Source organism: Geospiza fortis, unplaced genomic scaffold (assembly GCF_000277835.1).
Source record: "Geospiza fortis unplaced genomic scaffold, GeoFor_1.0 scaffold219, whole genome shotgun sequence".
NCBI classification, from domain to species: domain Eukaryota; kingdom Metazoa; phylum Chordata; class Aves; order Passeriformes; family Thraupidae; genus Geospiza; species Geospiza fortis.
The window spans coordinates 1,000,118-1,015,722 of record NW_005054376.1 but is presented as its reverse complement, the minus strand read 5'-3'; the positions used below and the strand labels follow the sequence as shown (position 1 = coordinate 1,015,722).

Below are 15,605 nucleotides of genomic sequence, written 5' to 3'. Positions count from 1 at the left end.
TTCTGGTGTTCATTCACAAAGAATGAAGAGTAATTCATTTCCTTACTATTCATCTGTCCCACATATGTACTAATAGACATGGAAATACTAAGCATAAATCTTTTCTTCATCCTCAGAATGATTTTTAAAAGGCACCCTTCCCTTGCATTTCTGTGTGATGCTTGATAAATAATAGATCAGTTGCATGGTGTTCATTTTAATATTAATGTTATCAGACAGCATTTGAGAGAACTGGGGCAGAAACCCGAATTCTGGAAGAATTTGGTATGGCAGCAGTCACCATCCAGAAGTATTTTTTTCAGCTCAGGTCCACCTCTATAATATACAGACATTATGGGGTGTGCAGGACCATGAATTTCCCTTCAATTTACCCAGAGACAAGGATGCTGGCTGCAATTTTTAAAAATGAATTATTTAAAATTAATTGGTAGGTTAAAATAAAATATCCATGAAACACAAAAACAATGGGAAGATACTGTGATCTGCTTTAAGAATCCTGAAATTTTTTTGTTCTGAAATTAAAGAAAACCTTGTTGACATTTCCCAGTATGGAGATGAGCAACCTTTGAGCTACATTTCCCAGTATGGAGACAAGCAACCTTTGAGCTACATAATGCTTTGATTCAGCTTAAGAAAATTCTTCCTAGCTATAGGGCTTTATTTATCCCTACAACAAATATGTTCTGGATCCATAAAATATAAAAAAAACCCTAGGATTAATTATTTAGTGCTATATCCATCACTCTTCCATGCAGTACTAGGAAGAATAAAAGGACTTTTTCCTCCCATCTCCTATCCTGGCAGCTTTATAGAATGTATATTTAGCTGAATCTAGTCTAAGAATTAGGGGCCAGGCCACTTTGTTATCCCACTCAACAGTTCTGAGGAAGGCTTTCAGTGAGTGCAAATATGTGCAGGCATCACACACATGCAATTCCCAACACACAGAGGACAGCCACGTCCTTCATTGCCCCAAGGAAAGTGTGCTGGGGCTGCCTTGGCGCTGTGGCCACTTTCTGTGGCTACAAAGATTGTTGTAAGCCATGAGCAAACAGAGCCATCTCTACCTTCCCATGCAGACCTCTAGTCAAGAATTGAAGGGAATCTGAGAGAGCTTGGGATGTGCTACAGGTTTTTCTCCACATTGCTCAGACACTGCAGAAAACAAACATGTCATACTTGCACACTAACATTCATTTAAAAGCTGATTTAGGAGGAGAGGGACAAACGTTACATGAAGGACACATCTACTGTATTAAAGAAAAATTACTTTCAGGTACAGACCTGACACCCAGCCAGAACACATTCCTGTCCCTCACCCATATTCCTTTGCAGGGATTCTCAGCCTGCAGTGCTGTCATCCATCACTGGTAGCCCTGACAGGACTGCTCCACCTTGACTTCCTAGACTGTACTGTTATTGTGGGAGAATGAATGGGGAAGGGATAGAGACCAAGACAAGAAGGGAAGGGTATGGAATCTCACCCTCAGACAGCAGAGCAGAGCCATGAGCATCACAGGCAGCAGCAGAGAGCCAGAGCACTGGCACAGGCAGAGAAAACTATTTCAGTGAGTAGAGAGGGACAATACTCACCATCTAACAAATGAGATTACAAAAGCTTTCCCTCTCTGACATAGTCACATTCATTGCAATGCTTCTCATACTCTAGTATGCTCACCATTGCAGAGTAGGAAAACCAGTTCTGCACAGGAGTAGCCTCCACATCTGTTCTACAAGGTGAGCAATTCACTAGGATTTCTCTGAACTCAGAGGCACTCATGAGCCTATTGCTCTCTCTTGTGCATCCTGTAGCAGCTGACTCCTTCAGCCATTTTTCACCATCCCACTGCTTGTCAATAAATCACCGTGCTAATTCCTGTGACACCTGCTGTGAAGTGCTCTGGGAATTGTGGCAAAGATTCCTGGGCTGCATCTGAGAACTGGTGGTGAATGGCTGACTTCAGGTTGACATGATGAAGAAAGGTTAAGGCTCTTCAGCTGAGCAGCCTCTTAGAAATGATTCATTGTGACTCCAGCAATTCCTTTTCTATACAGCAAGTCTGTCCTTGGCATCTGCCTGAACACGTAAGGGGTTTGATGCTTGTCTTCTGTGTTGCTCATGTACTTAAGTTTCCCTCTCTTATTACCTGGGAAGGGTGATTACATTTCCTACAGAATATCACCAGTGATACATCACACTTCAGGGCTGTGTTTCCCCCCACCCTCTAATGGGAACCTGTGGTTACTTCATCTTTTCCTTCCTTGAATACCAATCCTCCCACAAGCCTGTGTGTTAGCAACCAGCCTCCCACCAAAGAATAATGGGACTCCTACTGACGCTCATTTATAGTAAATTATTTCCAGTTAGTAAAAAGAATTCTCTCGGTGAAGACTCTGGAGAGCCAGGGATGGTAAAGCAGAACACTGTCTGCCCCACAATTGATTTGAATAGAGTGGTTTGAAGGAAACCTCAGACTTCAATAGGAACCCATTAAGAACAGCTATTTGCATGGTGCCTGTCTGAACACTGAGGACAGCAAACAAAGTAGAATCTGTCTATCATGGTCAGCTGATTATTCCTTTTTTTATTCTTCCACAATTAGATGGTCTTCAAATAAACACTGGCATCAGAGATCTGAACTAGCAGTCACAGGCTGTGTAAAAAGACATAAGTCACAGAACTCACTTGATTTTTGTATAAAGCAAGAAATTTTGCATTGTTTTGGTGGTTTTTTTTTTTAGAACAGTTCAAGTGCTTGCTTTTTCTACAGGAAGGACTTCCCCACTCCTCATTCCTCTCATAGTTCTTCATGACACTCGGATTTGGATAGGGAACTGCTATCTGGGGGACTGTAAAAGCAACCCAAAGGAATTAAGTATCTGAATTCACACTGGAATTCAAAAGCTGTAGGCCAAGCAGTAAAAAAATTTTGAAAAGGGTGCTTAACGAAAGTATGCAGACAGATTCCAAGTCTGCACATATACAGATAACAAATGCAGCACTGAAAAGGTCTGCTTCCATATCAAACAATACTTTCTAGCTTGTGCTATGGAAGTGCACGCTCTTTTTTGCTGTCTCTGACTTCACCCTGTTTTGTACTACAAATAAGCTGGAACAAGGGTGTGCATATATATATACATATTTACTCAATTGATTCTCTATATTCATTTCAATCAGGAATGTTTTTGCCAGGGAGGAAAAGGAAGAATTAAAAGCTTTTCAGTCCCATTTCCTCAAACAAACAAACAAACAAACAAACAAACAAACAAACCCAAACAAAAAAAAACAAACAAAAAAACAAGCCCTAGCAGAATAGGTGCTCTGGGCTCCATGAATGTCCTTGCCACTGTGCAGGATATCTAGGAAAGTTAAATTCCAATAGTCTCACTCCTGGTGGGGAACAGCAGGGCATCATGACTGCTATAAAGCAGGGAGCGCAGGATCTGCTGAAGCCATAGATCAATCAGCATGGCAGGGTTACCCTGGAGTTACTGACACGGAGTGCAACTCCTGGCTCCTTTAAATTTCCTTTAGGCAGTCAGGATGAAAACCTTATCACCTGAGAGCTTATCTCAGCTCTGCTGGGCCATGAACAGAACCTGTATGTCTTCATAAAGCATCTCTTTCTGAGCAGCCCAGTGTTTACTCTAAATTAATTTGGCCAGAAAGTCCCTGACCACCTCCAAGCAGGGGCTGCTGTGAGAATGGAGCTGCTGTTTCTACACAGCTGCTGTTCTAAGGGGAAAAAGGCAGTGAAGAGGAAGAGCCCAAAGAGTAGCTGGGGCCACTGTGACTGAATCAATCAAACAGCACTGGCTGTTGGGTTGGCCTGGGGCACAGGGAGTGCCTGATACACACATTTACCGGGAGTGAAATGCACCCAAATTCCATTACACACACATCTCCTAGGCTGAAGCCCACAAGGCAAAAGAATCATAAAACTATCATTGAATGGTTTGGATTGGAAGTAATTTTAATATTATCTAGTTCCCGACCACCTGCCATGGACAGGGGCATCTTCCACTAGACTAGGTTGCTCAAAGTCCCATACAAACTGGGCTTGAATATTTCCAGGAATGGTGTTAAGATATAGTTGTTAAAACTATTAGAGAGATGTTTCTGCCTGAATTAAGGAGCAAACAACACCACATGCTATAGTCAATAGCGCAGATTTTTATTTAACAGTAACTGTGAGGGAGAGAGGGAAAGACAAATAAATAGGAGAGGGTGGGGGGAGAGGGGGGAGAAAGAGATTAACAGTAAAAAAAACGCCCACCATTGTGGGTACTGATGACATCCCTTTGGTCCTCTTCTGATCTTCTCAGTGGGAACAGTCACCTCTACCAGAGGTGGGGAAGCCCACAAAACAGAGTCTAGTGCCTTTATTCACTTAGGTTCAGGTGAGAACACCCAGGTACCTCCCCTGGAGTGGGGAGTTTTACACTGGATGATGCAATACTTTGGACCAGAGGACACTTCAGGAGTGTTTGATAGTTTATGACACTTTCAGACTTTTATGGCACCTTATGAAACATTACAGCAATTATGGCACATCAGCAGGGATGAATACCCTCAAGCTATGTAGAAATATCCTGATACTATTCCAGAAGGGATTTTTCATAGCTGAGCCACTTGTGTAAGAACTCTGGCATGACAAAAAGCATTTTCCCTGCTTCCAAGGATTCACCTCTTATCAGGCCCTTCCTTTATCTTGTTCAACACCCAGCTGTACCCTCCTGTGATGGGTATACACAGCCCCTCTGCACCTGAGGGAAGTGGTCGATTGTTTGAGTCATCAACCATTAACAGTCCAGTCTCTCAGAATGGGGCATCCACAACTTCTCTGGGCAACCTGTTCCAGTGCCTCACCACCCTCATAGCAAAGAATTTCTTTCTAATCTAAACCTAGCCTCTCTCAGTTTAAAGCCATCACCCCATGTCCTGTTACTACATGCCCTTGTAAGAAGTCCCTCTCCAGCTCTCCTGCAGGCCCCCTTTAGGTATTGAAAGGTGCTCTGAGATCTCCCTGGAGTCTTCTCTTCCCCAGGCTGAACAACCCCAACTCTCTCAGCCTGTCTTTGTAGGAGAGGTGCTCCAGCCCTCTGAACATCTTTGTGGCTTTCTCTGGACTTCCTACAACAGGTCCATATCTTTCTTATGTTGGGACCCAGAGCTGGATGCAGCACTCCAGGTGGGGTCCCACGAGGGCAGAATCCCCTCCCTCCCTGCTGGCCATGCTGCTTTGGATGCAGCCCAGGATACAACTGGCTTTCTGGGCTGCAAGTGCATGGTGCTGTGACATGTGGAGCAACCAACACCCAAAATCTTCTCATCAACCTTTCTCTGCAGGGCTGCTCTCAAGCCATTCTATGCTCAGCCTGTATTTGTGCTTGGCATTGCCCCAGCACATGTAGACAACCTTGTCATGAGCATGACTGTAGCAGGAAGGACAGAAAAGGTTCTTATTCTCAAGAAAAAACAGGTGGCATTGATCCTAGTCAGGACAAGAAAGGGAGAAGAGAGGAGATGGACTGGGGGTCCTACTGTAGTGTTTTAACTAGCCACTATGTGGTTATGCTATACTGTGACAGCTGAAGAAAGGCTCAGAAGTGAATGAGAATCCTCGGACAGATCCTTCCATGAACAGTTAATCTATTTCAAAAATGTTATAGTCTGACATTCATGTGACCAAAAGCAGGGGAAAAAACCCAAAAAAACCCCTGGAGAACATTTTTCATTAATTGAAAACCAATTCTCTGCTGGCTACTGTCAAAAGCAGCTCCTGGGTTGTTTTTCTCTGCAGAGAAGCTGCTGCTGGGACTTTGCCAGTTCAGCAGTTAAAGGTAATCTCAAAGAATCCCTCAGCAAATTGTAAAGTGCTCAGGCTGAAGAACAACAAGGTGTTTGGGGACTGACTTGATTGTTTTAATTTGCGTAATACTAGCAGCAAGAAGCACTTAAGAATTATTCTGCTTAATTCACCTATTCCAAAAGCAAGACAAAACCAAATCAGCTTTAATGAATAAACCAGACCTAAAAAGTATTTGATTTTATCTCCATGTAGATAAGGAAAGTGCAAGATTTGGCATCTGGTGCAAAGTGATATTCTTACATTGTATTTTCTATACACTAACAAGGAGCTAGGGGCATGCATTGACACAACACAGCAGTCAACAGGATCTGACTCTTTGCTGTCAGATCTCTTCCTTTTACTGTTTGGAAAAGAAGAGACACAGGTCATCTGAGTACTCCCAAAATCTCTAAAGATGGTGCCACAGTGCACCTACCTTCCTCCTTCACAGCAGCCAATACATTTCGTCTCACTTCATTTAACAGACTGTGACAAATGTGCAGATCTCACCCCACAAATGTGCAAGTAATTGACTCAAAGGCAAGAATAAATCCTTTCTTACCTATTCCCCTTATATTTTTAACAGCATAGCCGTCAAAACACAGCAAATCAATTTTCCCCCCTTACTGTCTCCACCCTGCCTTTTCAGAATATTTTTAGTTGCTCTGATTAAAAATTTACCTCTTAAGTACACTGAGGACACAGTGCATGTCTAGATTACATTTTTTTATAACTTTTTCAGTCTACCTATGTATCTTCCTTGCAAAGGAAGGTGTGGAGCCATATCTTTCCTTACTTCCCATATCCTTCTAACAAAATGGAAATATTAGTAACTAACTTTGAAAGACCAACAGGAAAATAACTTTACAGCAAAAATGTAGGTGATGCAGAAAATACATCTTCAGAATGAAGATGTGAGGCCATCACATGTCATGGGATTACACAAGATACCTTACACAAGCGAAACATGGCACACTAAACTGAAAAACACACTTGCAGGTCTTGCCCAAAGCAAAGATAACAACCTCAGCATTTCTGTATTCTGTCTTTGGTACTGCATTTTAGGGGACAAGTTCTCACCCCTGGACTCTTATCTCTCTCTGTCTTCTTCATCAAGGACAATGTGGGTCACAAATGTCTTGTGCCACTTCTATCACATATTCTACCATGTGTGATTAACCAGTACTTCCTCTATTACTTTGTCCAGATATGCTTTAATTACCATGCCTGAAATTCTGCATGTGTGCAGCCACAGTACTCATCTGAATGTCACCAAAACTGTATGAATGAAAGAATGTAAATCCCTCTTCCTGGGATTCTCTGCATTGATCTGCTTATTCACAGCAGGCAGAGACCCTTCTACCTTTTGACTGCCATTCAGCCACCTTTTTGTTTTTCCTGTGAAATCTGTTTCCTATCCAAAACTGGAGAAGTCTTGTCTACTGAAAAAGAGATTACTTTCTGATTTAATTTCTGAAGGTCATTCATATTGATTAGACAGCTTAGACAAGTTGAGTAGTAGAAGGCCTAAACGTAAAGATATATGGAGGATAAAACAGCCATTGCAAAAAGTAAGGGAAACACCCCTTTCTTTTCTTCTTTTAGTATCAATATAGTCCAAAACTCTTTTTTTTTCTTTTTTTTTTTTTTTTGCAAATGTTTGTTCACTAAAATGTTCCAAGGGGGAAAATGTCAGCTACAAATCCTCACTCATTGTGTATTTGCACAGCAATGCTTAAAGGTCCTTAAAGATCTCCAAGGATTTGAAAGAAATAATTCAGTCAGGTAGCAAAAACAGTGCCACTGCCTTCCAGTGGCTGGTTACACAGCTCATGGGGCATCTGACAACTCCAGGCAAGTCACAGTGAACTCACTTCACACATCATGCATGGAGAAATACATTCCACCATCCAAATGTATGAAAGTCTAACTGTTTGAAGCTAATGCATCAAGCAAAAATAGCTGCAATACACAGGATGGACTGTGGAAAATGTTTTGCTCATTGCAAAGAGACACTTCTCTGCTTTTCTTACAGATGGCCTGCTCCTGTTCTTGCCAAAACCACCAGTTTCACTCAGTTTTCTTGGCACTTAGAAAAGTCACAACTTTTCCCTCACATATGCTGGCTGATTCTTTATATACCTGAGTAACAGGTGTGTTACAGCCATGTTTTGCATTATTCATCTTGGATGAAGTTAAACCCTGACTGTGTGACACATCACACATTACTTAGTTTACCTCAGTGCTGTGTTTTGATTTTGCTCAGTTAAGTTTACCTAAGACACTTTTAGGCTGGAACAGTTCTTAATTACCCCGGCACAGAAACTTGGCATTCTCCTAAATTTGTGCTTTTCAGCAATGAGACTTCTTTCTTCCTGTGCTTCCCTAAAAGTTGTCTCAATATTATTAACTTACAAAGCAGGTAATCAAGTTTTACTTGCTTTCAGGCATCTCTTCTTGCTTAAACAATTACTTATCTCATGCTTTTTCCTGCCCCCACTTTCCTTTTCCCTGTAGAGAAATACATTTTCTCTGCTAATACACACCATAACTGCAACACACTGCAGAATGGGTATCAGTCTAAAGCCCAGTGAAATCTTGAAAAGTTTCTGAACCACAGAAAAGGCAACTACACAGTATTACACAGGCAGCCTCTATAAGGGATTTTAAAGACCTCTTTTTGTGTTATAAATTAGTTTTATTTGTATAACATTTTCTACCTTCAGATCTTTATAGTCCAATAACTAAGAAAAGCAGTTTAAGAAGGAAAATGAGACTACCAAATGTCCTAATTCCTCATGAAACTGGTGTTTTTAAAGGATTAAAAAAATCTGAATTTTAAATTCTAGAAGTGATTAAATACAAGCATAAACTTAATAAGCTGCTTGTAAGTAACTAACATTCAAAACAGCAGCACTGCCGTTTTTCCAGTCCTAGACACTTTTCTCCCATCCTCCACAGGAGATTCACTAAAAATTCAAGATAATGATTACAAGTACCTAGACCTGTAACATACAGATCCATAGCAACGCTGAGGATCTCTTATGTTAATTTTTGTGCCCAGAGGCTTTTCTGAAACACTGAATTAAAGAAACCACTGTATCATTCCCATAACAAGATGATTATCTAGGAATTAAGACTAAGTAGAAAACTCTTTTCAAAACGTCAGTCTTCCAAGGCCTTTAAAAATCAAACAAAATTACTGATGTGGCTTACATCATCAGTTCTCAAAAGTTACATATCTGCTCACATCCTGTTCTAAAAAGAAAGGGCAAAGTAACCATTATGAAAGTCTTCATTTATGATTCCTTGTTAATGCAGCAGCTAATCTCCTTGGAATTACTGATTTTTTAATGGGACATTTGAAATGATTTCTTCTACTGTTGTTGCAGGTGAAAAAACCAAGAGGACTACAACATAACTTACCAACAATCCATTAGTGTCACCTCTCAAATTTTTCAGATGTAAAAAACCAAGAGGACTACAACATAACCTACCAACAATCCATTAGTGTCACCTCTCAAATTTTTCAGATGTAAAGGTGAGAAATTTTTCCTGCTTGAAGTGTCAAAACATATTTGGATGTCTGCTGAGTGAGGTTTAAATGGTTTAGAGAACAAAACTAGTAGAGGTCCTAAATCTATGTGACAATTCTCTGTGAGCAATCAACCTTCCCTTCTATTTGCAGAAGTTACAGAGAGAACCAGAGGTGTATTCCTTGAGGAGGAACAACTGTCATCCCTGGACTATGTTCTGTATGTGTCAAAGCATATCAAAGGAGAAAACACACATAGTAGAAAACCAGAACAGTGAATCCTGTCCCTACCTCACCACTCTACTAGTATGGAAGCCAATATTCTCAGCAGAGAAGAGAAGCATAACCTGTGAGTTGAGCCATGACTGATGCAGTGCTGCTGGCAGGCTGCCACAGTGCATGTGGATTTCCCCAGTAAGATGCTGAGAGTAATCACAGAATAATACTGCCACTGTTTCAGGAAGCAGGGAACAAGATTCCTCCAAACTTTCCGACTTGGAAGAGCTGCTTGCACTACACATAGGATTTTACCCTAAGAGATGATGTAACAACGAAGATAATTGCTGGTTTGGTACCACTGAGGAGAATGTAGACAAAAATTGGCAATGAGCACTGAGGTGTTACACATACAATAAACTTCTGGCATGAATGAATGGAAGGACCAGTTCCAGAATGGGATTCAACAACTCAGTTTTTACCAAAAAATGTTGATTGCACTGTATCAGAACCATCATGATAGAAGACAGCAGGATCTGTGTGCAGAGCCTTCAATGTCTATGTTCTTGTGCTAACTGATACTATGGTGCACTCCAAGTGACAATAAGAAGTTACCCATACCTGCAATAAACTTGCTTCTCAATTTTCCTGAAAGATATAGTCTGTTCTTTACAATGAAAGGTACTCATTATCTTATCCTAACCTGTATTCCTCTTCTGCACACACCATCTTGAGTAAGTTAAGATCCTTTTGCACGATTTGCATGTGAGAAAGACTCAAGAATTAATGACTCAAAGCTTTACGATGACCATGCAAATTTCATTTCCATTTCTGTTTCTTCACACAGCACAGTCTCATATAACACTACACAAAAAGGGTAAAAAGGAAAAAATCCCCCAAAAATAAAAATCCACTGTAATGCCATGAAAACTAGGCCACAGAACAATCAATTCATCTGGCCTCCATCACATACCAAATTCAAAAGAACAACAGAGGATGTAGAAAGCAGAAAATAAAAAATCTATAGGTGTTGGAAAATATCATGAAACATTTACCTGTTATATTCAAAAAAGGTTTATTATTTGCCTTCCTACAGCACTTTAGAAAGTCTCAAGAAAAATTATTTTAAACCTCAGTTTTAGATAGCTAGATAGCCAGCAGCTTTTTTATTTCTTGATTTGGGAACAGTACATATGAAACAAACAAATTGAACAAATTGAAAAGCAGTACATATGTAATAGCTGATACTTGTTTGCTTTTGAGGCAACTGTTATTATCAGTTGGACAAATACCCTGTGCACTCCCTGGTCATGTCAGAGCTGCAATACCCATATAATATTCTGAAGCCTGAGAGATTGTTCAACAGCATATAAATAAGTGTCAGAAAGAAATGAACAAGGTCTTTTTTTTCCCTCACAGTTGAACACCAACAATCGCATTCTGCAACAAACCATTATTAGTACTGACATTATAGTAAAGGTCTACTAGTGTGTCAAGACTAGAAGAAGAAAGGAAGAGAACAAGAAGACAAACTTCATTCACTTAGCAAAGAGCAAGACTAGAATGTCAGACACGCGCCGGACAGGAGTGTCACGCACTGCCAGATGTACTGAGGAAGGCAGTTGTTCACTGTTTCTGTCAAAACCTGAGCACAAAGCATTGGGGTAGTCTGAATACCAGAAGTTCAGTACTAGTGGAAAACTGAAAAATAGGTAGTATTTCTTTTAAATGAAAAGTTGTTTTTTTGGTGTTTTTTTTTTTTGCTGCAGGAAAGTTTTGGAGCTAAAAAATGAAATGTGCACATATTGTAAGAATAAAGAACTTCTTGGTATACAGAACTAAAAGAGTCACAAAATATTTATACTATGACCACAGGAAAAAGGTGTTAAAATTTTCACTTACTTTGGATGGGCAAATTCATCCAGCAGGACAACCTTTTCTATCAAGTCTCCACCAATGGTTCGAACCAAATCATAGAAATCATTCTGAGAGTATGTCTCAGAAGGCAGCCAGAAGGAGATGTCATTGATCAAAGGTGGATATCGGCTGAGTGGCTAAAAGAAATTTAAAAGCATACCTTTATACATGGTTGGACTTGATAACTATATCTACAACTGTTCTGAACTTACATAACACACAAAGTACACAGTTTTGAGGTTTTTTGAAATGGTCTTTGAAGGGTAAACTGACCTCATAAATGACTGAGATGGAAGATTTTATACTAGGAAATGTCTTTTAAAGATCCCCTCATAACAACTTTGGTTTTTTCATTGATAAGAAAAATCTTGTTTTTGTTTGCTAAAATTAGAGTTTATGACCCTGAACACACTTTTGCAACAGAGTTGCTTAGAAGGATGAGATAATGTCAGGTGGTTTTTCACTAGGTAGATTTGCACTTTTTAAAAGCATTTTCCAGACTTTTTGCAGATTCAAAACTTCTTGTCACATTCAGGTATAAAATTCATATGCATTTTATAACACTCTTATATTACACAACATATTTATTATTTTTACTGTCGAATTTTTAACAAAGTCTTATAAATAGGCACCTTCTTATTAAAATGTTTTAATAAGAAACACACTGTGGCTTAAAAAGGGGGATCAGTTCACTTTCTGGTGGATTTTGTAGACATCCAAACATCTACAATAACACAAAAAAATATGGCTGTTAACATAGTTATTCATTCCACAAGTACCACACTAGGCTTTTAAACACAAAGGGGAACCTTTGCTTCCCACATAGAGTGGGCAGATAGTGTAACTTGTTATTTGTAAAAATGGGAATAGAAAGAGGAATGAAACCAGATAATTAACTTTTCAGTTTTGATGAAACTTCCCAGGACTCTGTGGGTTTCAGATCTCACCTTTGGTGAGAAGTTTTGCCCTTTGAAGAACAGAAAATGGTAACATTCTCCTTTCATGACCTCTAGGTCATACAGGATCTTACTTCTGCCTTGCATTAATTCTCTGCAGTTGAAAAAAGTACTTTTGCACAAGATAGTTGGAGTCTGCAGGAGAAAACATCTATTTTATTATTTTCTTTATATATACAAGAGATTCCATGTGTACACCTTGGTCTATACAATATAATATCTCACTCAAAATGTATTCCATGTCTGGGAATGTTTGATGATGGAGCAGTGGAAACTTAAGTGAGTACCTGCTAAAGCAATAAACCTGTTAATAAGGCAAGTTTACAGCATTCTGATTTACTCAAATACTGTTCTGTAGAGTGTAAACCAGTCAATAAATACCCGATAAGGAATACAGTGCCAGTTTTAAATTAATAACACCCCCAGCAAATAAAATTGTGAATCGCAAATGATTATTGAACTTGTTAAAGGAATAAAGTTGTCAAATGAATTCATATCCTGTACATCAAATTAAAAAAAGGAAACTTGCACAACAAATCCAATGCAAAAGAGCTTTTGATAAAACACTAATGAATGAAATGCAAATGTCTCTGCTCCACAAAAGTCACAGCTGCAAATGCTGGAGATGCTCCTCAGACAACAACCTGATACACATGTTAGTGTAAATAAAGTTATAATCCTGCAGTAGACCCCTATAGTCTCACCTCATTCCTATCTACCACTTTATTTACCACTGCTATAGTTCAGGAATATACTGAACACCCTTCAAAGCTTGGTGGGACTAATACAAAACTTACTGAACTCACAGTTCAGGACATTTAATTATTCAACCAGAAGATGTGGCTTATGAGTCTCAGCATGATCAAGGCACCTACTTTCATTCACACAAGTACAAAGACAATAAAGAAAACTAATTTCATGTTCAGGTAACTCAGAAATGTCCTGTGCTGGTTTTGGCAAGAATTAATTGTCTTCACAGGGGCTAGCACGGGACTGTGTTTTGGATTTGTGCTGAACACACAGTTGGTAACATAGAGATGCTTTTGTTATTGCTGGGCAGTATTTGCACAGAGGCAAAACCTTTCCATTTTTCTGTACTGCCACACTGGCAAGAAAGCTGCAGAATTTGGGAGGAGACACAACTGATACAGGTGACCCCAAATGACCAAAGGGATATTCCAGACCCTACAACATCCTGCTCAGTATATAAAGTGGGAAGAAGGGATATGTGGAGTGATGGTGTTTATTTTCCCAGGTAGGCATCACATGTGATGGGGCCCTGCTCCCCTGGAGATAGCCTGCCCATGGGAAGCAGGGAATTAATTTCTTGTGTGTGCAGCTTTTTCTGTCCAGTGTCACTAGTGTGGAAAAACAATCGTTGTAGTTTTGTGTGTGTATGCTTGTGCTACAAAGACTGGAAGGACAAATGCCTAAAACATCACATAAGCATAACTTTTTATTACTAGCTACTAACCTTTTCTCAGAGCCTTGTAATACAGAAAAATCTTTTATGGTAAAAGGCAAGGCAATAATCCCATATTATATTGTCCCTTCACCACCTGGCTGCAGTCAATATCATTGCAGTAAGTCTTATATCAACACTAAAGTTAGTATAAGGATAAAATTCCTAGTTCTCAAATGTATCGATCTGTTTGTTGTAGAGCTCCATGAGTCACATCGTAGTTTATTAGCTACACCTAAAATGTGAATAGGCTACTAAAGAGTCTCCAATTGGCAAGCCAAAATGAAGTTCCTAAATTTGTATTCAGGCACTCCAGCAAATACATACTGTGATCCAACAGACCACTTTGCCATTCTTTGATCCTTTCTAAACTCTCCGGCTCTATAACAGCAGACTGGTCCAAAGTCCATTGATTTTGGTCCTTTTTCAAGTTCAAGGCAAATGCCAATCCTAGAGACCATGTCCTTATGAATTTACAGACCTTTCAAAGGCTCCCCTTGAGAGAAATGTGTTCTTCCCACTAAATCTTCTACTCTGTTGTTGCCTCCAGCCACCACTTCCAGCTGCACTCTCTTCATGGCTCAGGAGTCCTCCAGCACAATGCTTGGAAAAGCTACCAGGACACATCTGGTTCTGCAGGCTGTGTGTTGGCTGAACCCTAGCACACCACCAGAGCCTGGAAGCTCTGCTGTTCCTGCTTCCATGCCCTGATCACCCCCTTAGGTTTCCGAGGAACTGAAAAGATGTTTAGGAAACAGCAGAGCTGATCCTACCTGCAGAGTGCTGCTGCAGGGCACTGGTCAAGTGTGTCAGTAAGCACTGCTGATGCACAGACATCCCTGCACCCCTCCTTTTGGTTCCATCAAAGTTTTGACACCACAGTGCTACTTTAAATGTTCTGTTCACTTTCTGTTTCAAACACTTCAGCACACTATCACTGACATTTTTCAACAGCCTCAGAAAACAAATGCTTTCCCAGAAATTACACTATCTATAGGACTCCACTGAACCCATCTTGTAGGAAATCTTGGAAATAATGACATCACATTTTTCAATCACTCAAAGTGAAACAATTTAGGAGTGCTGAATTACTATAATTTCTTTAAATATTAAAATGGAAGTTTATGGAGATCCGTATGTTATATATGCTATATGTTTCCTAGTCATTAGTCAAAGTTCTTTCTCTGACTACTAAATAAGCCAAGTATTTCCCAAAACTGCAAGCTTTTCCCTCTCAGGATGCTAATTTTAGTATAGAAATGGGTAGCTGGACACCAGTGCTATAACCTGGTCTGCCAGCCTGCCGTGCCTATGCCTACATCTGCCTGAGGAATGCACCACTAAAAACACAGGGCTGTCAGTCTTTCACATGGGTTGGTGATAGTTCAGGGCATTCCTCACCTCTACTTCTCTGCTCTGCCTTTCTGCCTGAGATTACTGCCCCTGCAGCAGCCGATAAAACAAACATGTGCGTGTTCCTTCACCACTGCAGCTCACAGCCTGCTGTAGCCAGCTAAAAATTGCCCCTCTGATTTGTTTATATTAATATGCGCTGGATGAATAATTGCAGCAGCTCAAGTTATTGGGGGACAGCTGTCTTAAGCAGCAACAGGATCCATCAGAACCCATTTTTCAGCATAAAATAGCAAATACATGGGCTCTGTGTA

General features: G+C 40.1%; 1 protein-coding gene across 3 annotated transcripts in view; it reads right to left on the bottom strand.

Moving 5' to 3' along the window:
• FARS2 (phenylalanyl-tRNA synthetase 2, mitochondrial) overlaps positions 1-15,605 on the bottom strand; it is a 230,300-nt gene that overhangs the window by 63,900 nt on the left and 150,795 nt on the right. For all 3 annotated transcript variants that reach the window (XM_031060234.1, XM_005424907.2, XM_031060235.1), the window contains one exon: positions 11,506-11,657. In XM_031060234.1, the coding sequence (XP_030916094.1) occupies positions 11,506-11,657 (152 nt within the window). The remainder of the gene's footprint in view (positions 1-11,505; positions 11,658-15,605) is intronic.